This window comes from Pangasianodon hypophthalmus, chromosome 2, assembly GCF_027358585.1.
Source record: "Pangasianodon hypophthalmus isolate fPanHyp1 chromosome 2, fPanHyp1.pri, whole genome shotgun sequence".
NCBI classification, from domain to species: Eukaryota; Metazoa; Chordata; class Actinopteri; order Siluriformes; family Pangasiidae; genus Pangasianodon; species Pangasianodon hypophthalmus.
The window spans coordinates 4,567,421-4,591,772 of NC_069711.1; the positions used below are offsets into that span (position 1 = coordinate 4,567,421).

At 39.1% G+C, this 24,352-nt stretch overlaps 1 protein-coding gene across 1 annotated transcript; it reads left to right on the forward strand.

The window, feature by feature from the left end:
* Positions 1–689: 689 nt before the first annotated feature.
* On the forward strand, positions 690–22,672 carry igfbp5a (insulin-like growth factor binding protein 5a). The gene is made up of 4 exons (XM_026945450.3): positions 690–1,438; positions 17,282–17,451; positions 17,635–17,754; positions 20,686–22,672. Exons 1-4 carry the CDS (start codon positions 1,102–1,104, stop codon positions 20,818–20,820), a joined length of 762 nt encoding a protein of 253 aa, XP_026801251.1. The 5' UTR covers positions 690–1,101; the 3' UTR covers positions 20,821–22,672.
* The last annotated feature ends 1,680 nt before the right edge of the window (positions 22,673–24,352 follow it).

The window sequence follows — 24,352 nt, forward strand, 5'->3', positions numbered from 1 at the left end:
GTAATGATAAACAACTATAATTGAACACATACAGGAATGTGTGATACTTTAAGTACAGAAACAGTATGTCGCTTTGGGATATAAGTGGCAATGTCTAGTAAGCCTGAAGTGTTTCATATCAATATCAATATATTAATATATGACAGTATGCAGTGAGACCAGAATGAAAATGTACGTGTAAAGCCATGTAAAGAATTTTCATTGCTGCTGGATTGACTGGAATTTTACTTTAGTGATTTTGAGGTTTAAGAATGCATTCAGAAGCCTTTTCAAATAAACACTGCATCATATGTTTTTTAATTAATCTAAAATATATAGATCAAGAAATAGATCATGAAACAGTATATGAAATATTTATCTGTGCATACTTTGAGGACCACCTAGATACAGCAATCGCCTTAACAAAGATCAGATACATGTCTGTTTATCCATGGACCATATCACCATGGCCTCAACAGTGTCACTACATAGTTTTTGGCAGTCTATTAGACTTTAAAAATCGGTGGTCTCATGCTTCTATTACTTAGCTATTTGGACTCGTAGTTCCATAGCAAAACTAAAGAGGCAGTATCTGTACATCAATCATTCACCGAGAAATCCACTGCATTTCAGGCAAGTAATAATAAATGTGTGTAAAACTAACTGTCCGCCAAACTATACCTTTAAATACGAGTCAGTGCTTGCATGGCAGTGGAGCGCAGCTCGGCAGGACCCGCCTCTGGAGTCGGGGAGGTTTAAACGGAGTGCAGCGCGCCTCCCCTTCACCGAGCTGAACATGTGCTGAGCTCTTTGCATCCGAAAGTGGATTCTCGGAACTCTCCTGCTCATTGGTGTCATTTGGAAAAGAAGCACAGAGATCATCGCGTGGAGAGCAGCCAGCGTCTACGAAAGCCGCGTTTTCAGTTGATGAACTCCGGAATTTTTTCATTCAGGCGCGAGACGGAGCGCGAAGCTGCCGCAATCGTATCATTGGTGCATTTGTATTTGGATTCATCCAACGTTCCATAACGTTTAAACTGGACATTGTGAGACTGACGCATGATCCGTACTCCGAACTGATTCGATTCAGTCAATTTATTCCCCCCATCAGCTAACTGCTCCATGGGTGTGGAGGGGAGGAAGACACTATTTACCGCGTGCGCCTTGATCGCGCTCGTGCCCGCCTGTTTCACCTCCTACGTGCCGTGCGAGCCGTGCGATCTGAAGGCGCTGTCCATGTGTCCACCCGTACCCACAGGCTGCCAGGCGGTGAAGGAGCCGGGCTGCGGCTGCTGCTTCACCTGCGCGCTGCGGGAAGGACACGAGTGCGGCGTCTACACGGGCACGTGCGCCGCGGGTTTGCGCTGCCTACCGCGCGCTGGGGAGGAGAAGCCGCTGCATGCGCTGCTACACGGCAGGGGGGTGTGCATGAACGAGAAGGGCTACCAGCCGGCCCGGGGTGAGTTCCTACACTGACTCGCGGCAGTAACGAGATGGTTAAACGTGTATGGAAACATTTTTAATTTGTAAATGCGTGTAGCTCATGCACCGCCAATCCCCCGTTGCTAAATGATTACACAATAATATTTATAGGAAACACCACTTAGCATGATTATGTAAAATCAGTCTACTTCTGCATGCTACCTACAGGATCAAAGATTATGTAATTAACTCTTCTTATAGTGTAGACAGTTAAACCAGACTATCACCATCTTGCACCCTAAAAGGGTCTTAGGGTTGTCCTTTTGGGGGGAAACCTATCTCCATCTAGCAAGGTTCCAGGTTACTAGACACACTAATAATCTAAAGAACATTTGAGGAACAAGATTATATATACTATAGGGTCCTTTTTTATGTTTTTATATGTGTACATGCTTTTATTACATCATGACACAACATCTTTGTGTTGTTTATATGCGGCAATGTCATAGCATTTGGATATCTCAGGATTCTCTTTCTAATCTTTATCCATTCTGCCTCTGAATTCTCTCTTACGCTGTGTCTCTCCATGTGCTGATTGCACATTATGCAAGGTTGAGATTTGCTCTATGGTGATTCAGCAAAATCTGCTTATGTTAGGCTTTGGGCTGCAGTGCACATGTTCTAAAACAGATCAACTCACCTTCAGAAAAGAGCATCATAAATTCCAAGAACAGTTCTCCAAGATTAGGAAATAGCATGATGATATCCTATGAAGGCCTCATAACTGAAAGCCCCTGGATGAAGGATTGCACTGTTTTTTTCTGGAATTGTGGGAATCACTGTGATTTGCTGTCTGATTTGCCAGTGATGGTGTCAAGAGATTTGCTTATGTGGTAAGCTTATATGGTACAATAACCCTTTCACTTGATGGTGAAAAACGGGGTGAAAGACATTCAGATAATTTAACTGGGCATCCGCCACCTTTATCTTCAATTAAAGGGCTGTAGCTTTTGATAATATTTGGCGTAAACTTAATTTTTTTTTCTTTTAGTGATTAAATTGGGAAAAATTATGAATTATGAATTTACAGTTTAGGACTACTTTAACATTTGAACATTTTATTATGGGTGACATATAGGCGTGGACTTAACACTAGGCAAAGGTAGGCAACAGCCTTGGCTCCCCAGAAGCCAAGGGCCCCCTAAAAATGCAAATGATATATATTTTAATTATTAATGCTAAATAATGTATGCTGAAAATTTAAATATTGATGTTAAAGCACTGAAATAGGGCCCCATTCCTAACATATTTTGCCTAGGGCCCCCAAATCACTAAATCCACCCCTGGTGACATACAGTGTAAAATTATTTATGGTGTCAAAAAATATAATACACATGACATGCATAACATTTACTAGAACAGTTGATTTCAGCTGCTTAAGTTCAATTTCATAAAAGCCAGTAAATGTTACAACACTGTGCACATTATGAAGCAGAAAATTTCAAGTAAAATCTACCCCATGCAGAAGCCTCATAAATCAGGCAGACGCGCAGTAATCACAGCCCATGCTGAGGGAAGCCCACGGGAAACCGGTACTGGTGGACAGGATTTTACAGGACTAGACATTCAGAAGAATGTTATTTAAGCGAAGTGATATTTTGACTGTGACAAAGAAAGAATTTCATTGTACAGGGAAACTTGGTTTTCCTCACTGTGCACATGACAATAAACGCTTTGAATCTTTGAATCTTGAATCTAGTTTCAGTTCATTCATTTGTGAATGCCAATTAATGCTAGTTTGACTGTTGCTAAGCTAACGCGAACTTGGTGGTTAATGCTAATTGCCGTCCTTCATTAAATTAGCTTAGCTGCTAGCTTAGAGAAATTAACAAAGCTCTCCTGACGCACTGCTACTCAGATTTATAAGGTTAAGTGTCAAGCATAGTTGTACACATACTTCTAAATAAATTGCTAATGAGCTATTGTAAAATAATACAATAAAAAACGTTATACGTTATACTTATAAAATACGTTATACTTAAAGTTTAATACGTTAAAAGGTTAAAAACATTAAAATGTTAAAACAATCCTTTGCTAACCCAGTTAGTTAGTAGGGGGTTGCTAGGTGGCTGCTGTGCTGTCTCAGTTGGTTGCTGGGGTGTTGCTATGCGATTGCTGTGCTATCCCAGGTGGTTGCTAGTGTCACCCCGTCTGTTCTGTGTTCTGCATTCCGCCCCTCACTCTCTCACAAATCACATCCACAGTAGTTTGGTGGATGATGGGTAGTTTTTATTCTTAGCATGTGTAGCCAGCCTAAATAGGACACGCTCATCTTAGTAATTTTACATGTGCCTTCTGCTAATTTTGTATGAAACTGTCTAAAAATGCAAATAGTCAACAAATGACATACACACATACATTATGTTATTAATTCAGATTATAAAAGAAATACATTTAGATGGTACATGCTAATATTATAAAATTGCAATTTCCTGGGAGACTGAAAATCGAACTTCCCACAGCAGGGGAACAGCTCAATCTGCTGTGTTTTCCCAGAATAATACACTGAAATTCATAATTAATTCCTTTCAGTTACTGACCAGCAGGTGGTGCTGAACCCATCTGCATGAATTTTCACTGAAATATTCAGTATAATGCTTCATTTAACACTTGGGTGATGCTAAATTGTTCCAGTGCTATCCCAGTTGGTTCCTTGTGTGTTGCTAGGTGGTTATTATGCTATCCAAGGGTGTTGCTAGGTGGTTGCTATGCTAATCCAGTTGCTTGCTATAGTGTTGTTAGTTAGTTGCTAGGGTGTTGCATAGTGATTTTAATTTCTAATTAAAATTTCAAACTTAAAAATGGGTTATTCTATGAGACTGATTAACTAATGAGACTGATCATGAATGAAACTGATTAATTAAATTTACAGTGAAGCACCTATATTGCTGGTATGTACCTTGCAGTTCCAGTGCTTCCTGTATAAACAGAACCATTTTCCCTACAGCAGTAGGAACACTGCCAGACTGGAATGAGATAACCCTCAAAAGTTCTGGAACCAAGATTAACCTCTACCAAAGTCATGTAAAGGCCAACGTGTGGAGAAAGGATCTGCTCATGATCCAAAACATAAAAGTTCATCATTCAAACACAGTTGCTCAATAGAGTCATGGCTTGGGCTTACATAGCTGTTTCTGGAACAGGCTCACTAATCTTTACTGATGATTTAACTCATGATGGTAGCAGCAGAATGAATTCAGAAGTCCACAGAAACATTCTGTCTGCTAATTTACAGAGAAATGCATCTAACTGGGGTCTAATTATGTCACCAGACCTAACCCATTCGAACATGTATTTCACCTCCTGAGGCCTGCTGCACAAAGTGAGTTGAACAAACTCAGAGTTGCAGAGTAAGTTTTGAGTTGACAAAACCAAACTAATCCAGCCCGGGTTAATTAAGGTTAACAGGTTTCATGACGCTGGTTATCAACTTTCACAGTCAACCCAGGTTTTAACCCTGAATCAATGTTTATTCAGCGTGCGCTTGCGCAGACGTTTGCAGCATACAGCCAATATAGCGTTCAACATGGAAAAAAGAAGGTGAGCATACTTCTGGCTGAAGAGTAAGAAATTATTATGCGGAAATATGAGGAAATTTTAAACCGACACTAACTACAAAAAAAGCAACACTGTTGCGGCTGCCAAAGCTTGGGAAAATTGCTGATTGTGTTTACTTTTATATGCTCGCAATGAGAATAAAAGGATTGAAAACGTATAACCCCAATATATTTCATGTAATTTCATTTAATATAAATATCTTTTTAAATTAAATGTTAATAAAATATATCAATTTGTGAAAATGTATTAGGACAGAAATAATGCCACTGCATGAAAATATGCACCACTCGCAAACAACAGCAAAGCAAGACACACAGTTTGTGGTACAGTAAGAGAGTGGATTCCCGTGTCACAGTTTTAATGTCTGGCTCAAGAAACTGGCATAGATAAACTATACCATCTGCTGAATATCAATATCTTTCATACAGATGGTCATTGGGAAAATCCAGGGGATGTGGTTGTCCCTAAATATTTTTTTCCCTTCAAAGTGCCCTTCTTATTATTCGTGCTCCGAGCTCCAGAGGATTCTCCACAAACGGTGAAGCCATCGCTACAAACACTAAAGGGTTCACTTTCATTCGTCAGATTTATATCACTTTGGTCCAATTTAGGTTTGAATTCTCTTACCCAGAATAAAACCTGCTCCGGAGGTTACCATGGCAATGAAAACCGCTAGAAACCAATCCACCTTGTTGAGACCGAAAAACCAGAGTTTGCTTAAACTAAACGCAAACTTACCTGGGTAGCCACTGAAGCCGGCTTTGTGAAACAGGCCTGTGAAGACTGAAGGGAGAAACCCCCAAAACAAACAACAACTGAAAGAAACTGTGATACAAGCCTGGAAGAGCATCACAAAAGAAGAACACAACAGTTTGGTGATGTCAGTGGGTTGCCGGCTTGCAAGCAATGATATGCAACCAAATATTAAGAGCTACCTAATTTCATTTACTTTAAGACCATCTGTTCCTATACTTTTGCTCACCTAAAAACTGGGTGGACTGACACCAAAGATGTTCTATTGTTGTTTAACACATCTAGATTTAAATATCAGGAAATGAAAGCTGAAATTCTGATCTGTTGCCCAAATGTTTTCAGTGTATAGCAAAAACAATAGAATTGTCCTTACTGTTCCAATACTTTCAGAGGAGACTGTATGTCTGTGCTGAATTTCGGGTTTCTGCATCAAAAATTACGACCTGTGAAAATATTCGAATAGAATAATAAGAATAACTAAAAGGCTAAATTTGGTGAATCAACTTTGATGTTGGCTTGAAAGAGCCTACTAAATATGCTAAAAGAGTAAAACGATATTACAGTGTTTTGTTGTCAGTGATTTTAAAATGTTAAAACATTTAACAGCTAAGCGTGTAGTGGTCAAAAGGCTACAAGTTTCTAATATGTAAAGGATAAAATGTTAAAAATGCTGAAACACATTTAAAAGTTATAAATGCTAATACACTGCTATGCTATTCCAGGTGGTTGCTAAAGTGGTGGTTGTTATGCTAACCCAGCTGGTTGCTAGGGTGTTGCTACTTGGTTGCTATGAGCGGTTATGCGTGTAAAGGTTAAAAGGCTAAAGGCTATGTTAAAATGTTCGTAGCATATTTAAATTGGTTGAAAGGGTGTTTCTAGGTGGTTGCTATGCTAACCCAGGTGGCTGCTAGGTGGTACTAGGTGGTTGCTGGGCTAAACCAAGTTGGTTGCTAGTGTGTTGCTAGATGGTTGCTAGGTTAACCCAGTTGGTTGCCAGGGTGTTGCTAAATGGTTGATAGGCTAACCCAGGTTGTTAGTGTTGCTAGATTCCCCATGTACTACACATGGATGATGATAATACTACAATAATAGACTTGAAAGAATTAAATTCTCATATGCTTCTCTACACTCACAGTGCTACCAGTTTCTTACCCAAACTTTATTATTAATTATTAATATTATTACTGCATATGATTTTTGCACACTTCCCCTCCTACAGTGCTGGATTCAAAACTAATTTGTTCTTTTTCATCTGTTGTCTTCCTGTAGAAAATATTTTTCTGTGATTGTAGTAGTTATTAATAATATCTATAAATCATAATCATATTACTGTGTTTGAATTATATTCATACCCAGCTATACTTATATTCCGAGTGCTTCATTACACCATTCTTGGTTTATATTTAACAAGAGAAAAGACAATAATTCATGTTCATTTAGTTTAAATAGATACAGCTCCTTTAAGAGCATTGCGGAGGGGAGGAGTTGGGGTGTGTGTGTGTGTGTGAGTGAGAGAGAGAGAGAGAGTTTGGTCCTCTGTGTAATTCTGGAGCTCGTAACTGACAGTCAGTCAGTTTGTGTACTATTGTTGGTTGCCTATTACAAAATTCTTACAGCAAGCTGAGTTTCGTCACCTCAGACAAACACTCATAACTCAGAAAATATGCACCAAATCACTTAACTAATGGCATGTTTCCTGTAAGGAAACTTTGGTCATTGATTTGGTGTAAAACATGTAGATTGTGTGGGAGTTGTTTGATTAATGGCTGTTTAAACACATGAACATTTAGTAAAAGCTAAAGCTGCTGGCAACAGGTTTTGAATGAAAGTGAATGGCACCCTTCACTTGCTCTAGTGCCAAACAAATCTGAATAATATATTTTTAAATTATTTGTTTATTTAGAGGTTTTAGAGAGTAGCTCAATAATTTAAAGCTTGAATAGAGTTTCTATGTGAAAGTATAATGATTTTAGAATAAAACATTTTGTTGAAACAGTGAATTCAGACAGTTTGCTTGCAGTGCTACACTGAAAAAAAAATGTAGGATTTACTTAAAAAAGCTGTGTTAAGTGGTTCCTACAATCCTCAATTCAATTATATGTACTAGAACAATTCAAGTAAATAGGACAAATGATATTTGAAAAGATGCAAACTATTTTTACTTGTTAACTTTTTAAATTATGTATATGTCCCTTTTACTTGATGTTATGTTGAACTTAAGGAAACCTATTAATAATAGCACACAGCATTATGTATTTCCATTACCAGAGGAAGTTAACTGAACTGATCTTAATTTAATCTACAGAACTGCCACTAATACCAGTGCCAGTAGAAATGCTCTTTTTTTCCTTTTTAACTTTGTGAGCATTCAGAAAAGGAATATTTGTGAAATAGTATATAGTTTTTTTATGAACTAGTATACAGTTTTTAAATCGTCCATATTGAAAATAAAAATTCACTGTTCAAAACATTTTCAAACAATTTCGAAACACAGTCCTTTTAACAAAAAAAATCCTTCTTGTCAATGTCTTGGCTGCCCAGATCATTCCATCACTTTTTTTTCAGTATCTGGATCTTGTGTGAAAGCTTGTGTGCATCAAGTCCCATTAGAACCTTCTGAAAAAAACTCAAATGTGTACTTAAGGTCAGATGGATACCTTCGGCTTTGACAGTGTAGATTCCAATGACCGTGTGAGCCATTTCTCTCTCTCAGTATTCTCCATGTCCACATCCTAAAACAAGTGACAAAAAGATGGCAATTTTTAACCACACTTAAATGCAGTATACTCTTGTAGAGGTTTGAGAGGCCAGCTATATGCAGGTCACTTTTTTCAGCATCTGCATTGAGTTCTATGACAACCAGACAGAGTAGTATTTCCCTAGCCCTTGCCCAAGGTCCTAAGAATTAATCCAGACCCTCAAAGAACTTGAGAAACCTTTTATAAAATTTGAAAATGATGGACAGAAAGACAAGGCATGGAGAAGAGGTACTCTATGAGACATTAAAACCCTGGTCAAAACAGGAATTTACAAACCAGCAACAGCAAACAATCTCACATATATAAATTATCTATGCGTTATGTTTTTCACAAATACATTGCCCTAGTCAGCATCTTACACCAGAAAAGCATTATAAAATACAATAAAGCCACCAATAGCTAGTGCTACTGCAATGACAGCTGTGTTAGTAAGTAAGCTACTGTATGTCAATTGTGCAGCTCTAACCAGCAAACTAAATCACTGAATGATTCATTTCCAGTCCATTACTGAATACAAGTGTAATTGTTTCCAGTTCAAACTAATACTTTAACTAATAGAAGGGCTTTGTTCCTTTCTCAACCATAGTATCTAATTTAAGTATTTCAAAAAAAAAAAAAAAAAAAAAAAAAGACATGCATGAGGGTTTTTGTTGGACAAAGACACACTGCCTGTGACCACTTACCAAATACTACTTCATGAACTTCTCATAGTCTTCACTGAGGTATACAGCAAGTGCCTTAAGAATGCAAGCTCTCTGAATTGCAGTGTTATCATTCTGTAGAAGTAAATGAGGAATGATAAAATGACACCTTCCTAATGTAGAAAACAAACACCACAAATCTATAGATCTCAGACCTGGTCAGAGAGAGCCATTAAGTAGCGAAGTTTGTGTCCAGCAACTCTCTGGTAGATTGTAACCAATTTGCTTGTGTACTCATCCAGTTTTGACTTAAATGACTGGATCAGAGAGATGGTGGTGATTCGAGTGAATTCTGAACCCATGTAGAGATTTAAGAGAAATAACAAGACAAACAAAACCTTTCATTTTAAAATGGTATTTAAGCTTATTCAAAGACATGAAAATAAAATAGCATATAGGCTATATCTCAATGAAGTTCACTAGCATTTGTTTTAGCACTTAGTGATTTATAACTATGTACACAGTTGTTGTTGTTCTTTTGGCTGCTCCCATTATGGGTTGCTACAGAGGATCATTGGTCTGCAGATTTGATTTGTCGCAGGTTTTACACCGGATGCCCTTCCTGACCCAACCCTCCCATTTTATCCGGGCTTGGGACGGGCATTGAGAGTACACTCCCCCCATGGGGGTTCACCGTTAGCCCCGACTTCTGGAGCTTACTTGACCTCGCTGAGAGGGTGGATGTGGTCTGCCCAAGTACTGGAATGGATGACCACATCATCCAAGTATGCTGCAGCATAGGGCCGGTGGAGCTGGAGGAAGATGTTCATGAGCCACTGGAATGTTGCTGGGGCTCTGTGGAGGCCAAAAGGGAGAACCCTGCACTGCCAGTGACCGTCGGCAATGCTGAATGCAGTCTTGGGCTTTGTATCAGGGACTAGGGCAACCTGCCAATATCCTTTAGTGAGATCCAGCGGTGAGATGAAACAGGCTTTCCCCAGGCACTCCACGAGGTCGTTCACTCAAAGGAGGATGTAAGAGTCGAATTCAGACACCTGGTTGAGCTTACAAAAGTCATTGCACAGGTGGAGGCTCCCATCGGGCTTGGGAACCACCACAGTGGGACTAGACCAGGGACTGGTGGACTCTATGATGCCTTCTCTTAGCATCCTGCCTACTTCCTCCTCAATAGCCTTACGGCAGGCCTCAGGGATTCAGTAGGGCTGCTGTCAGGATGACTACTTCCGGTGGGGTCTTGACCTTATGCTACACCAGGTGGGTTAGCCAGCAGGAGACGAGGGAAAGACATCAGCATACTGGTCCACTAGTTCTGAGAGGCCTTGGACCTGGGTCGGGGTAAATTCGTCTCCTTTCCAAACCAAGGTACCTTCTGGGGGCTCTGTGGAGGTGGAGGCAAAGTCCAACACCACTGGGACAGGCTCAATCCATTTCTTAAGCAAATTAAAGTGGTAAAGTCTCTTACCTGGCTGTTGCAGGCGGTAGTTGACAGGTCCCACCCGCTCAAGGACTGTATAAGGAACCTGCCAGCGGGCCAGGAACTTGCAGTTCCCCGACGGCAGGAGAAGGAGCACCCGGTCGCCGGGCGGTTGTAAACCTGGCACTGCTCCTCTTGGGCCTTGTCCATATCAGAATCAGAATCAGAATATGCTGAATATCCAGTACATATGCTGTTGGACCAGGGGAGCCACCGAGTCGATCTTCTCCTGCATTTACCAGATGTATTCCACTAGGGTGTGGTAGGGAGAGGGCTGCTGCCCAAGCCTCTTTCACCACTTCGAGAAGTCCTCGAGGCCTGCGGCCAAAGAGGAGCCCAAATGAGGTGAACCTGGTGGAGGCTTGAGGTGTTTCCCAGACTGCAAACAGTACATAGGGAAGGAGGATGTCCAAATTCCGACCTTCCTCATCCACCACCCGTCAGAGCATCCTCTTTAGAGTCTGGTTGAAGAGTCTGACCAAGCCGTTGGTCTGCGTGTGGTACACAGAGGTCCGAAGATGTTTTAGCTGCAGCAGTCTACAAAGATCCATGAACAATTTAGATATGAAGGTTGTACCTTGGTCAGGGTATGTCCTTCCGTATTCCCACCCTGCTGAAGAGCAGCATGTGCTTTCGGGCAACGTTTTGGGAGGTAGCCTTCCGAAGGGGCACCGCCTCGTGGTAGCGGGTGGCGTAGTCCATGATCACTAATATGTACTCGTGGCCCCAGGCGGACTTAAGGAGGAGCCCTACTAGGAGGGACACATTGGGGGGCTGGCGAGGGGCTCGAGGGCGTATTAAGCTCGCTGAGCTTCGCCGGACAGGAGGGGGGCGAGTGCCAGGTGCGGCGCACTCTCTTTGCGGCCAGCCTTCCTGCATGGCGGTGCCTTCGTATTTGAGGAGGAACCCCCAACATCATCCTCCGTGGTCATCTTCTGGAGGAGGCGCTGGGCGTCCTGGCGGGGGACCAAAGAAAATTAAGGATTAAAATTGAGGCTATTTATAGAAAGTGCTTGGCAGGCGAATCACAGACCCCATGCGGGCTACCAGGTGCCCGCAGGCACCATGTTGGAGACCACTGATCTAGCAACCGATGCATGTACTGTGGCATCTTCTTTAAACTCCTTTAATTTCCATGGAAAAACTGTATATTGTACACAAGTTTGAATATTTTTTAACCCTATTATGAGCAGAAATCTGGTGTTGGCACTGCCTTGAAATGGGCAGTAATTCACACACTACATTTGAACATCTAAAGCTTGTTTCAACAACAAAATTTCAAATTTGAATTTGAAAAATCAGCATATTATTAAGGTTGGAATTTTAATCGGCTATTATATAAGACAAAATTTAATTTTACCATAAAATAGAGACATGTAGAATTTGAAAGTGAGCAAAGGTGTTAAAAATACATTTCAGCTCAACTAAAGTGGTTAAAGTTCACAGCTATCTTCATTAGATGTTGGCTCATCTAAAGCTTCACTTCAGCCGCGCCAAGCCGTTCCTATTTGATCTCTGACTGGGCCTTCAATATCGCCAAAGTACCATCCAATATTTAGGATGGGCCATAGTTAAATTAACTGGATGCGCCCTTCAAGAAGTTAATGATATTCGGGCTAACATGCCAGGGATGTAATATTAAATGGCACATAATATTTAATAATAATTAATTTATGAAACTTTCACACTCGTGCCAGTAAAAATCACATTATTAAAATCAGTCTTAATGATGGCTTTTTGAACAGAGACAAAAAATGACACACCACAGAAATTATTAATTTTTGCCAATATGTTCTTTCAAGACATTACACCTCACTGCAAAGATAGCTTAACATTATATCAGGCATGTAATGCGTAAGCTAGCCTAATTAACCTAAGTAACCTAATTAGCTGCCACACACTTGAAGTCCCGACTGAAGCCTGAATTTAAACCTATGTGACCATAGAAAGGTAGACAATCACAGAATTTTTTATTTTTACTAATATAGTCTTTCAAGACATTAGTCTGCAGTGCAAAGACTAGTATAGGCCTATAACACACAAGCTAACATGGCAATGTTGCCATCACCTAGCTTAATTAGCTGCCACACACCAGAGAGGTTTGACAGAAAATCACAAGTTAAGTCTATCTGATCATAAGAATTCAGACAACCTCAGAAATGATCCATATCTTTTCAAGACATTATACCACATTGTAAAGATGTGATATCCTTACACTACTCATATGACACATAAGTAACATCAACATAATGCTAGACTAATTAGTTAAGACACACGAGTACGCTAATAAAAGCTAGATTTTACATACTTAATCACCATATGGAAATAGATAATACACAATGCTCAATAAGTAGTAGTATTCAACATTAAGAAACATTTATTCTATCATGCCAAATGCAAACAGTGAATTTTAAAAGAATTTACTTTTCTGAAGAAAATGTGAGTGGTACTTGCCCATGCAAAATTCAACGACATGCAGCTGCACATGCGAGTCAGTAGGGGGCAACGCTACATGTGTGTACGCGTTTGTTGAAGCATAACTAATTTGAACCAATATCAGTAGCTGTAATGATTGTATGTAACTTGAGTTTTTAATATAATAGGCTTTTCTGGCAGTCTATTTGCGTGCACATGATGTCGTTAGAATACTCAGTGTAATTCTCCTCATTGAGCCAAGCGTTTTACTGTATAACATGTCTATGTTGTGGTAGTTTTGTGATTCCACTCATTTTGGGAATGTGACTAAAATACCCATAACGCAATTCTCCTCAGTCAACCTAACATTTTCATATGTCATATGTCTATGATTTTGTGTATTATGTTTTATGTTTATGTTGTCAGTTTTGTGGCATCGTGCACGTGACGCCATGTGACACATAATGCAATTCTGCACATTGAGTCGAGTGTATTGTCATCCCCCATAATGCAGTTTTCCTCATTGAGCTGATTGTTTTTACATGGCTGCAGTAGTCTGGTGATTACACTCAGTTTATGTCTTCAGTTTATGGCCTGTTGTGTCCTGCTACTGATTTACACAATGAGTGTGTATGGAGAAATTTGATTGGGAATTTCAATGCATGTACGTGGGAATGGCTAGAAAAGTAATCACACATGGTATGAGGTATGATTTGTGTCTGTGAGTCAGACAGTGCAGGACTAGTTAGGTGCTTAAGATTTCCTATGGGGATAGTAAGTTTAAACAGTGTCTCTGTTTGCCTATTTGTTCCTCTAGACTCTTTTTACATTAATGTGTATTGCGAATCCCGACAGGAAATTCCACGCAACGTCCACACGGGATCAGTTCCCAAATGAGATTTCCTGATTCTCTGGACTAAGCCGAACACTTGGACACATCTTTCATCCCTGTGTTATTAACGGTGTGGGAGTTGGGAGGAGGTCCATAATTTCCCATTATTGTGTATGGGTCCGGAATAACGCCATTTTCCAGACATTTCTGGCGAAAATTCCGAAACGCGATGTGTATATGCCAGGTCTACTCCCTAAGACATATAAGATGATATGTGATACAAGCATGTCAGCCGAATGACGTCCAAGCTGTGACACCTGGGTTTTATTCTCTATTCATTCTCTATAGGCTGAAAACTGCTGTTTTTGGCCACATGCACTGAGAAAAGTAGTAGCACACATGTCCCAATGAGGGACTAGTTATGTGCTGAAAAGTGTCCGGAAACTAGAAGAAGAAGAAGAAATACGCACTATTATAATAGCAAGCATTGCATAGCAAGCACCACTAACTATACAGTATATTTCCTGCAGAAACTGTGAGCATGTTCCTGGTATGCAGTGGTTAGTACATACCAAAATTGGTCCAAGGAAGGACAACCAGTGAACCGGTGACAGGGTCATGGGCACCCAAGGTTCATTGATGTGTGTGGGGAGCGAAGGCTAGCCCGTCTGGTCCAATCCCTCAGAAGAGCTACTGTAGCACAAATTGCTGAAAAAGTTCATGCTGGCTATGATAGAAAGATGTCAGAACACACAATGCATTGCACCTTGCTGCGTATGGGGCTGTGTTGCCACAGACTGGTAAGAGTGCTCATGCTGACCCCTGTCCACCACGCAATGGACCTACAATGGGCACATGAGCATCAGAACTGGAGCAATGAAAGAAGCTGCCTGGTCTGATGAATCACATTCTCTTTTACATAATGTGGATGGCCGGGTGCATGTGCTTTGCTTACCTGGGGAAGAGATGGCACCAGGAAGCACTATGGGAAGAAGGCACGCCGGCAGAGGCAGTGTGATGCTCTGGGCAATGTTTTCCTGGGTAACATTTGGGTCCTGCCATTCATGTGGATGTTACTTTGACACATACAACCTACCTAAAAATTGTTGCAGACCAAGTACACCCCTTTGGCATTGGTATTCCCTAATTTAAGTGGCCTCTTTTAGCGGGAAAATGTGCCATTGTTCAGGAATGGTTTGAGGAACATGACAAAGAGTTCAAGTGTTGACTTGGCCCCCAAATTCCCCAGATCTCAATCTGATCGAGCATCTGTGGGATGTGCTTGACAAACAAGTCTGATCCATGGAGGCCCCACCTCACAACTTGTAGTACTTAAAGGATCTGCTGCTAACGTCTTGGTGCCAGATACCACAGCACACCTTCAGAGGTCTTGTGGAGTCCATGCCTTGACGGGTCAGAGCTGTTCTGGCGGCACAAGGGGGACCTACACAATATTTGGCAGGTGGCTTTGTTATCGCTGATTGGTGTAAACTAATCACTGTTGAATTTCACACATTTATGCAGATGAATAAATGGTTTCGTTAATTTGTCCCTTGTAGGCAAAGGCTGCATTTTAGGGGAGTATGCACCCATATATACTTTGACTTCATTGGCCTAATACGGATATTTTAAAAAATAATTCAACATAATTCTTGCTCATTGTAAATTTGGCAAACTTGTATGGAGAGAAGGATAACCTTAGCAGTGTAATGACAATATGTAATGCATACTTCCATAGCTCCACTAAGTGCTAATTCCAGTTGCTTCAGTTTTGTTTTTGTTTTCTCCGTCCCCTTTCCATTCACTGGTTTTTGCCTTCTTTACCTTTTATCTTAGTTAATGCTAGTCTAGTCAGTGCTTATGTATATGTTTCTGCTTTCTGTTTAGTTTTCCTTGCATCTTCTTGTTGTTTTCTGTCTTGCATTTTCGTTTGTATTCTGAAGTATATTCATTGTGTTTCATTAAATCCTTTGTGCCTTTCTATCCTTTGTCTCACCATACTGACACAATAGGACTTTTTTTTTATTAAAACACCTGTACCTGTAGATCACAAGTTTTATTTCAAAATATAATACAAACACAGATTATTTGATCTGTGTTTGTATTATATTTTTATTTTCTTAGGTATGATTTATAATTATCAGATTTAAATATTAGCAATTGCTGCAGTTCCCATTATTGACCACTAGGTGTAATAATAACTCTGTGGGTAGTGGACAGTGACCCTGATGCACTCAAAAGAAGTAATTAGTATTTCAATGGAATTTAAAATGTATGGAGTTGTGAATAAGGGCTCTATGAAGATTAACAATTGTTGAACAGCTGATGGTGGGGATCTGTATCACCTGCCCCTATGGACGAGCCACCACTGATTAAAATGAAATTAGTTTCATGCATGCACAAGTCTGTATTTTTGCATAACTGTTTATTTATAGCTAACCAATTTGCTCATGTGCACCACAAATAAGTAAAATTAAAACAAAACAAGTCTCTTCTATGCCACTGAACAATTCTGTAAAATTACAAAATAATATTTTATTGTGGCTTACATAGTAGAGTTGTTTTTGCAGGCATCAGAATCATGAATCCTCTCTCTCTCTCTCTCTCTCTCTCTCTATATATATATATATATATATATAGAGATAGATATATGTTTTTTTTTTTTTCAAAATTTCTGCAAAATTCAGTCACATTCAGGTTTCGATGAATAATGTGTATTATTGTTAATAATCTGAGATGATATTAATTTTTATTTTGTGTTTGTTTTTCTTTCTTTCTTTCTTTCTTTCTTTTACTTGTCTTGAGTAATAATTTTAACTTCAAGTGAAATCTGCTTTCCTAACTTTTACAGACTCGTTCAAATTGAGTATTTATATCTAGAATTAACCCAGTGCTCCACAGCTTCATAATTTCAGTGTTTTGTAGTGGTAGATGCAAAAATGCACCTCACTGTATTTTCATTTATGTTTGTAGTAGGGTACAGTGTAATTCACCATTTTAAATAGCTAAGCTCTTTTACACAGCTCCTCTGATGAATGCTAGTAACCTTTCACATTCTAATTTATTGACAATGAAAACCTGCCTATCCTTAGTGGAAGGAAAAGGTGCCAGGTGGAAGGATGCATGTAGAGAGTCATTAGGAAATATATGCCTAGAAAACATTTTGTCTTATCAAAATAGCTATCATTTGGCTACTATGGCTACAATGGCTGCCATCTGCTGCATTTTATATCTTGCCTTATTTTTTGATTGATTTGAACATTCACAAACAAAATTATGGTTGTGATATTTTGAAGTGTCATTTTGATGCCTATGTTGCTCATGTCTAAGCAAATTAGCTTTATAATTTGTTGAATCCCATCCATAGATCAAGAGTCACTTCACCATTCCAAGGTGCTATTGTTTCCTCAAGACCACATCAACAACAAGAAGGTCCTGGCTGTTCATAAGGACAGGAAGCAGCTACAGTCCAAGCTCAGGACCATGGGCCATATGGACTACTCCCCTCTCAGCATAGAGAAGGGCCAGCCTGAAATGGTAAGTCTTAGAGATCATACCAATGAGCTAGCAAAGCTTCCCATTCTGTCTTACTACCTAAATGGGAACTGTGCAATTAGCTTTCCCCATGGTTCCACATGATCATTCTGTGTTATGGTGTCCTGGTATAAGAATATATATTGTACTCATACAAAATATTTCGTTGATTTGTACTAATTACAGGGACTGTGTCGGAGGAAGCTGGACATAATTGTCCGGAGGATGAAGGACATGCCCAGAGTCATGGCTCTGTCTCTCTATCTGCCTAACTGTGACAAGAAAGGCTTCTTCAAGCGCAAACAGGTCTTAAGTCATATATAACAAAATGAAAATATAGTATATCATATACAGTCAGGTCTGGAAGTATTTGGACAATGACAGAGTTTTTGTGATTTTGCCTTTATACACCACCACAATAGATTTGAAATAAAACAATCAAGATGTGATCGAAGTGTAGACTTTCAGCTTTATTTTAAGAGGTTCCGCAAAAATATGGCATTTACCATTTAGGAATTACAGCCATTTTCAACAAAGTACTTCCATTTTCAGGGGCTCAAAGGTATTTGGACAAAGTGACATAATTGTAAATATAACCATAATTTTAATACTTGGATGAAAATCCTTTGCAGTCAATGACTACCTGAAGTCTGGAGCCCATGGAGATCACCACATTCTGAGTTTCCTACCCAAAGATGCTTTGCCAGGCCTTCACTACAGCCACCTTCAGTTGCTGCTTGTTTGTGGGTCTTTCTGCCTTCAGTCTTGTCTTCAGTAAGTGAAAAGCATGCTCTAATGGGTTGAGATCAGGCGACTGACTTCACAGTATGTTTAGGGTCATTATCCACCTGCACTGTGAAGCGGTGTCCTATCAGTTTTGTAGCATTTGACTGAATGTGAGCAGAGAATATAGCCCTATACACCTCAGAATTCATCTTGCAACTTCTGTCAGCAGTCACATCATCGATAAACACCAGTGAGCCCGTTCCATTGGCAGCCATACATGCCCGTGCCATAACATTTCCTCCACCATGTTTGATACATGATGTGGTATACTTTGGATCGTGAGCTGTTCCTTTCTTTAGCCATACTTTTCTCTTCCCATCATTCTGGTACAAGTTAATCTTCGTTTCATCAGTCCAAAGAATCTTATTCCAGAACATGTGAGGTTTTTTTGGATGTTTTCTGGCAAAGTCTAATTTGGCATTCCTGTTCTTGAATGTTACCAGTGGTTTGCACCTTGTTGTAAACCCTCTGTATTTACATTCATGAAGGCATCTCTTGATTGTAAATTTTGACAATGATACGCCTACCTTCTCCAGAGTATTCTTGACTTCTGTTGATGTTGTGAAGGGGGTTCTCTTCACCAAGGAAAGGATTCTGCGATCAGCCACTTTAGTTGTCTTCCGTGCTCTTCCAGGCCTTTCGATGTTGTTGAGCTCACCAGTGCTATCTTTCTTTTTAAGAATGTACCCAACTGTTGATTTGGCCACACCTTAGGTTTTTGCTATCTCTCTTATAGATTTATGTTGTTTTTTTCAGCCTAATGATGGCCTCCTTCACTTGCATTGAGATCTCCTTGGACTTCATATTGGTAGTTCCAGTCGAACAGCTGCCAAATGCCAACTCAATACCTGATATCAACGTCAGACCTTTTATCTGCTTCATTTGTCTTGAAGTAACGAGGGAATGACTCACAAATGGTCAATTAACTTCTCGTCAGTCAATTGTCCAAATACCTTTGAGCCCCTGAAAATGGAAGTACTTTGTTGAAAATGGCTTTAATTCCTAAATGGTAAATGCCATATTTTTGTGGAACCTCTCAAAATAAAGCTGAAAGTCTATTGTGGTGGTGTATGAAGGCAAAATCACAAAAACTCTGTCATTGTCCAAATACTTCCGGACTTGACTGTAGATCAAGCAAGTTCCTCCACCAAATTCCTCTACCAAGCTTCAGGCTTTGGAAATAAGTGTGTGTGTGTTTGTGTGTGTATATATACTCACACTCACACACACACTCACTTTATTAGCACTTTATTAGGAACACAGGTACACCTAATTACTCACTCAATCAATTATCTAATCAGCCAATTGTGTGGCAGCAGTACAGTGCATAAAATCATGCAGATATGTGGTAGCTGCTTCGGGTAATGTTCATATTTTGACTGTGGCATGATTGTTGGTGCCAGAGGGGCTGCTTTGAGTATTTCTAGAACTGCTGATCTCCTGGGATTTTCATGCACAACAGTCTCTATGGTTTACTCAGAATGGTGCAGTAAGGAAAAAAACATAGAGTGAGTGGCAGTTCTGCAGACAGGAAAGCCTTGTTGATGAGAGAGGTCAACGGAAAATGGCCAGACTGGTTCGAGCTGACAGAAAGGCTACAGTAACTCAGATAACAACTCTCTACAATTGTGGTGAGCAGACAAGCATTTCAGGGCGACAACAACAGAAGACCACGTCGAGTTCCATTTCTGTCAGTCAAGAAAAGAAAGCTGAGGCTGCAGTGCGCACAGTCTGTCTTTCCAAAATTGGACAGTTGAAGACTGGAAAAATGTAGCCTGGTCTGATGAATCTAGATTTCTGCTGAGGCATACAGATGGCAGGGTTAGAATTTGGAGCCAACAGCATAAATCCATGGATCCAAGCTGCCTTGTGTCAACAGTCCAGGCTAGTGGAGTGGAGGTGATGTAATGGTGTGGGGAAAGTTTTGACACACTTTGGGCCTGTCAATACCAGTCAATACCAATACCGTGTCAAAAAGCAAAATCAAACTGGTTTCACTGAACATGATAATGAGTTCAGTGTTCTTCAGTGGCCTTCCCAGTCACCTGATCTGTATCCAATAGAACCCCTTTGGGATGTGGTAGAAAGAGAGATTCGCAGCATGAACGTGTACCTGAAAAAATGTGCCAGAATTGTGTGATGAAATAAATGTTAAATGTATTAACAATGTTGTCACAATGACAGTTATCCACAGTGTGTTCAATTTTTTTTTTTTTTCACAATTTTTAGAATTGAATAATCAACTTATCAATAAAATATTCCCTAGTTATTCAGTATTTCTTTTGCATTTACAAGGAACCTTTCAATTTCAGTGAAACATTTGTTGCAATACCACATGTAAATATTAACTTATTATATTTAGATGAATATGATTTGACAAAATAACAATGTATTCAATGTTTATAGGTTGCCTAACCATGAAACGTTGCTTCCCCCTATTTTATGTTACAGTGTAAACCCTCCAGGGGGCGGAAGCGAGGCATTTGCTGGTGTGTTGATAAATATGGTGCCATGATGCCGGGAACCAACTACAGTGGAGGCAACATCCAGTGTAGAGAGCCAGAGAACAACAGCAATAACAAATGAAGAGTCTCTTTCTTGATAACAGGTCCCTTCTTCATCTTGCCATATTCTGTTAACTGCCAAATCACCTAAAGAATCTGTAAAAGTTAATATATATATATAGGCAAAGTTAGAAAACAGATTTAATTAATTGCACTAAGATAGTGCATATCATTAACAAACAATGGAATTATGGAATGATCAATTTTTCAGTACTAGAGCACTTTCAAGTTCTTTCAGAGCACTTTTCCATATAATCTTAAATATGTGGGTTTTTCTTAACTCTGTCAATGTACAGTATAAATGATCAGTGCTATTATAGCAGTCCTTTTCCTTCCCAAAAATAACAGCTGTCACTGACTATAGAAAGTAAACTTATCAACTCAAAAAGCCAATCATTAGTAGCCTATTTAATTGGGTTGAAGTGACATAGATACATTTTTCCATATCAGTTAAATCTGGGAGAAGCTATAAACCTAAGCTATATACAAAAGCGAGGCATTTATTAATGGCTTGTTACACTATATGGCCAAAGGTCTGTTGACACCTGACCATCACACTCATACACAACCCATGCAGTAGGGTTGAGGTCAGGGTTCTCTGCAGGCCACTTGAGTTTTTCCACTCCAGCCTTGGCAAACCATATCTTGATGGACCTTGCTTTGTTTGGGGCGTCTTTGGATCGTTGTCATGCTGGAACATGTTTGGACTACGCCTTAGTTCCAGTGAAAGGAAATTTTACTGCTACAGAATACAAATATCCTATACAGTTGTGTGCTTCCAACTTTGTGGCAACACTTTGGGGAAGGCCCACACTTGGATGTGATGGTCAGGTATCTACAAACCTTTGGCCATATATTGTATGTTATAGGGAGACATTGCTATTTCAGTACAGAATGGGATAATGCCAACTAGTTATTTCTGTCTGAGTTCTTGTGGTCTGGGTTTTCGTGGAAATCCCTGCCTTTTTTCCAATGCAGATGCATTTAAATTCTAATTTACATAAGGACTACAGAGAAAAAATACACACATAAAGCAGACATATGCAGTTCATGAGTAAATTTAAATTAACAAGGCTGATGAGAGGTTATTCGGATGATAAGGAACAGCAGTGTGGCACCAAGAATGTGTTGAACTTGTTGCACTTCCTCATCTGATGCTTTGGCTTTTTAAAGGAATATTTTGTAGTAAAATCTTCTGCTTTGTGTGAAGCTTTGTATTGCAATTCTGAAATTGTGAATGATGGATTTTGGAGAACTGAAGGCAGTTCAGTCACATAGACAACACAGTTGAAGGTCATGAATTAAAACTGTATCCTTTTTTTGTGTGGCTGTAAATAACACTTTAATATGACCCAGTTTTTTTTAAAGATTTTATCCTTAAAGATAATCCAATTATGCGGTTCAAATAAGATTAACAATAAAGGAAATCCCTCTACCAAATAAGATTAACAGTAAAGGAAATCCCTCCACCAATGTTAACATTTTAATGACAACAACAGCTCTGCAGCTGGAGATCTGTAGTATCTGTTATCTATAGAAATATTTAACCTGCAGACCCCTGTGACAGGGCTTATGTGGTGCCTGTTTTAAAAAGAAAGCATTTGATTCCAGGCCAAATTATATTAGACTAAATTAAAAAATATACTGTGTAACATTTTATCATCAAATGGATCAATTCTATATCTGAAAAAAAAAGCTTTAAGAAACTTTGATGAGATTTTCTTCAATGTGAACTTATTAATTCTAGTGTCATAAATAAGTGATAAAAGAGCAGATTTCTTCATATCAGAATATCAGTGTGTGCTATTTATTCACTGCATAATTTATGTACACTTATTTTTTGTCTCTTTTGTAATAAAGAGCATTTATTCAAATATAGTTGTCTACTTGATTGTAAGAATAAAATACGTGTCTATTTGTTGTCTGTGTGACCTGCATTATCAAGTTTGTGATTGCATCAGCATGTACTTTGTTGCCATGCTGTATGTTATTTCTATCAGTAGTAATAAAGTAAATATTAGACTTAAAATTAAGTAAGCATTAGCTGCAGGTGTTCAGCACTCTGTCTGCCCATTGAATGTATTCAGAAACATCCAAAAGTGATGAACAAGTGGGCTAGGTAATTTGTGATGATAAAATTCCATTAGCCCACTCATGGAAAATCAAATATATGCAGTGGATTACACACCAATCCCATCTCATACTCAGTTACTACTCTTTACTGTATTTGCTGCACATTTATTAATTTGGAAAAAGTGACATAATTTATGCGGTATTACATTCCAAGCCGATGTCAGCACTGGATTTGGCCTGAACTCTGTTTCCCAGTATCCACCACAGCATCACACCATGGCTGATGTGGACTCGACTGCCTATAACCCACAGCCACTTTTAGGCTCACCCGATTACTTATAACACACAACTGGACTCACATAAATAGCCCGGGCTAACACATACTCACCTCAAAGTCTTGCTCTGAGTTCATGCATGACTTTTGTATTTCACATACACACTGGTTTTGATTCTGTTTTTTTTTTTTGGGGGGTTCAAAACCCATTGAACTTACTTAAATTCAAATGTGTACCTTGGTTCCACATGATTGAATTGAGTTATATGAACACAATTTGTTTTTGTACATCCAAAATAATTTGATTATGTAATTTCAAAGCCCTGAATAAAACCAGATCCTGCGCTCTCACCAAGCTCAGGATCGAATCCATCGAAATGGCAATGTTTAATTTAATACTATAGTTATTACTTCCCCTCAGTATTAACATCCTTGTGAGATTTTATAACATTATTGGATCACGTTAATATGTGACGTTAATATGAATTGATCACACTCACTCATACATAACTCAATGTAGTAATTAGAAAGTTGTTTAATTTAGTATAAGCAATTAAATCAAGTTTTGATGAGAAACTTAATATTTTATGTAAACTATACATATGTTCTCTTAAACCTGACTAACTACATAATCCCTTTTTTCAGTGTAGTAATATTAGCAATAACAGCATAAAACGGTACACCTCTACGTAAAACCTCAAGCTTACGCTAGCTCACCAAATTTACCTTCACAAAAATCACAGATATTGTGTTGAACACAGATGGCTTGTACAGCCATCAGCTTGTATGATGCTTGTAAAACTGCATATTTCTGATACTGATCCACAGCTGAGGATGCAGATATAAGTGTAACACAATTTCAAAACCATATACCCGATGAATGAGAAATCCACCAAATGCTTCAAAATGCCCAAAATTTAATCAAAAAGAGAATCAGAGATGTATAGGCCTACTGGAAACTGAACATATTGAGAACTATGTAAAATGCTTGCTTTCATGAAGTATGTCTCAACTTACGGACAAAATTCTGAAACTCGTGGATAAAAAGGATCTACTATAGATAGATCTTCACAGAAATCTTTAGAAAAATCTTTCTTTTCAAAATATATAAGTAACTAAGTAAATAAATAAAAAGAATTCAAAATTACTTTTAATCTAAAAACATTATTTCAGACTGAGAAACTGGCTGTCCTGAAAACTGATGTGA

Coding starts and splice junctions, on each gene's coding strand:
- igfbp5a (XM_026945450.3), top strand. CDS start 1,102: ATGGGTGTGGAGGGGAGGAAGACACTATTTACCGCGTGCGCCTTGATC. Junction 17,452..17,634: donor AGAAGGGCCAGCCTGAAATG/GTAAGTCTTAGA, acceptor TACTAATTACAG/GGACTGTGTCGGAGGAAGCT. Junction 17,755..20,685: donor GCTTCTTCAAGCGCAAACAG/GTCTTAAGTCAT, acceptor TTTATGTTACAG/TGTAAACCCTCCAGGGGGCG.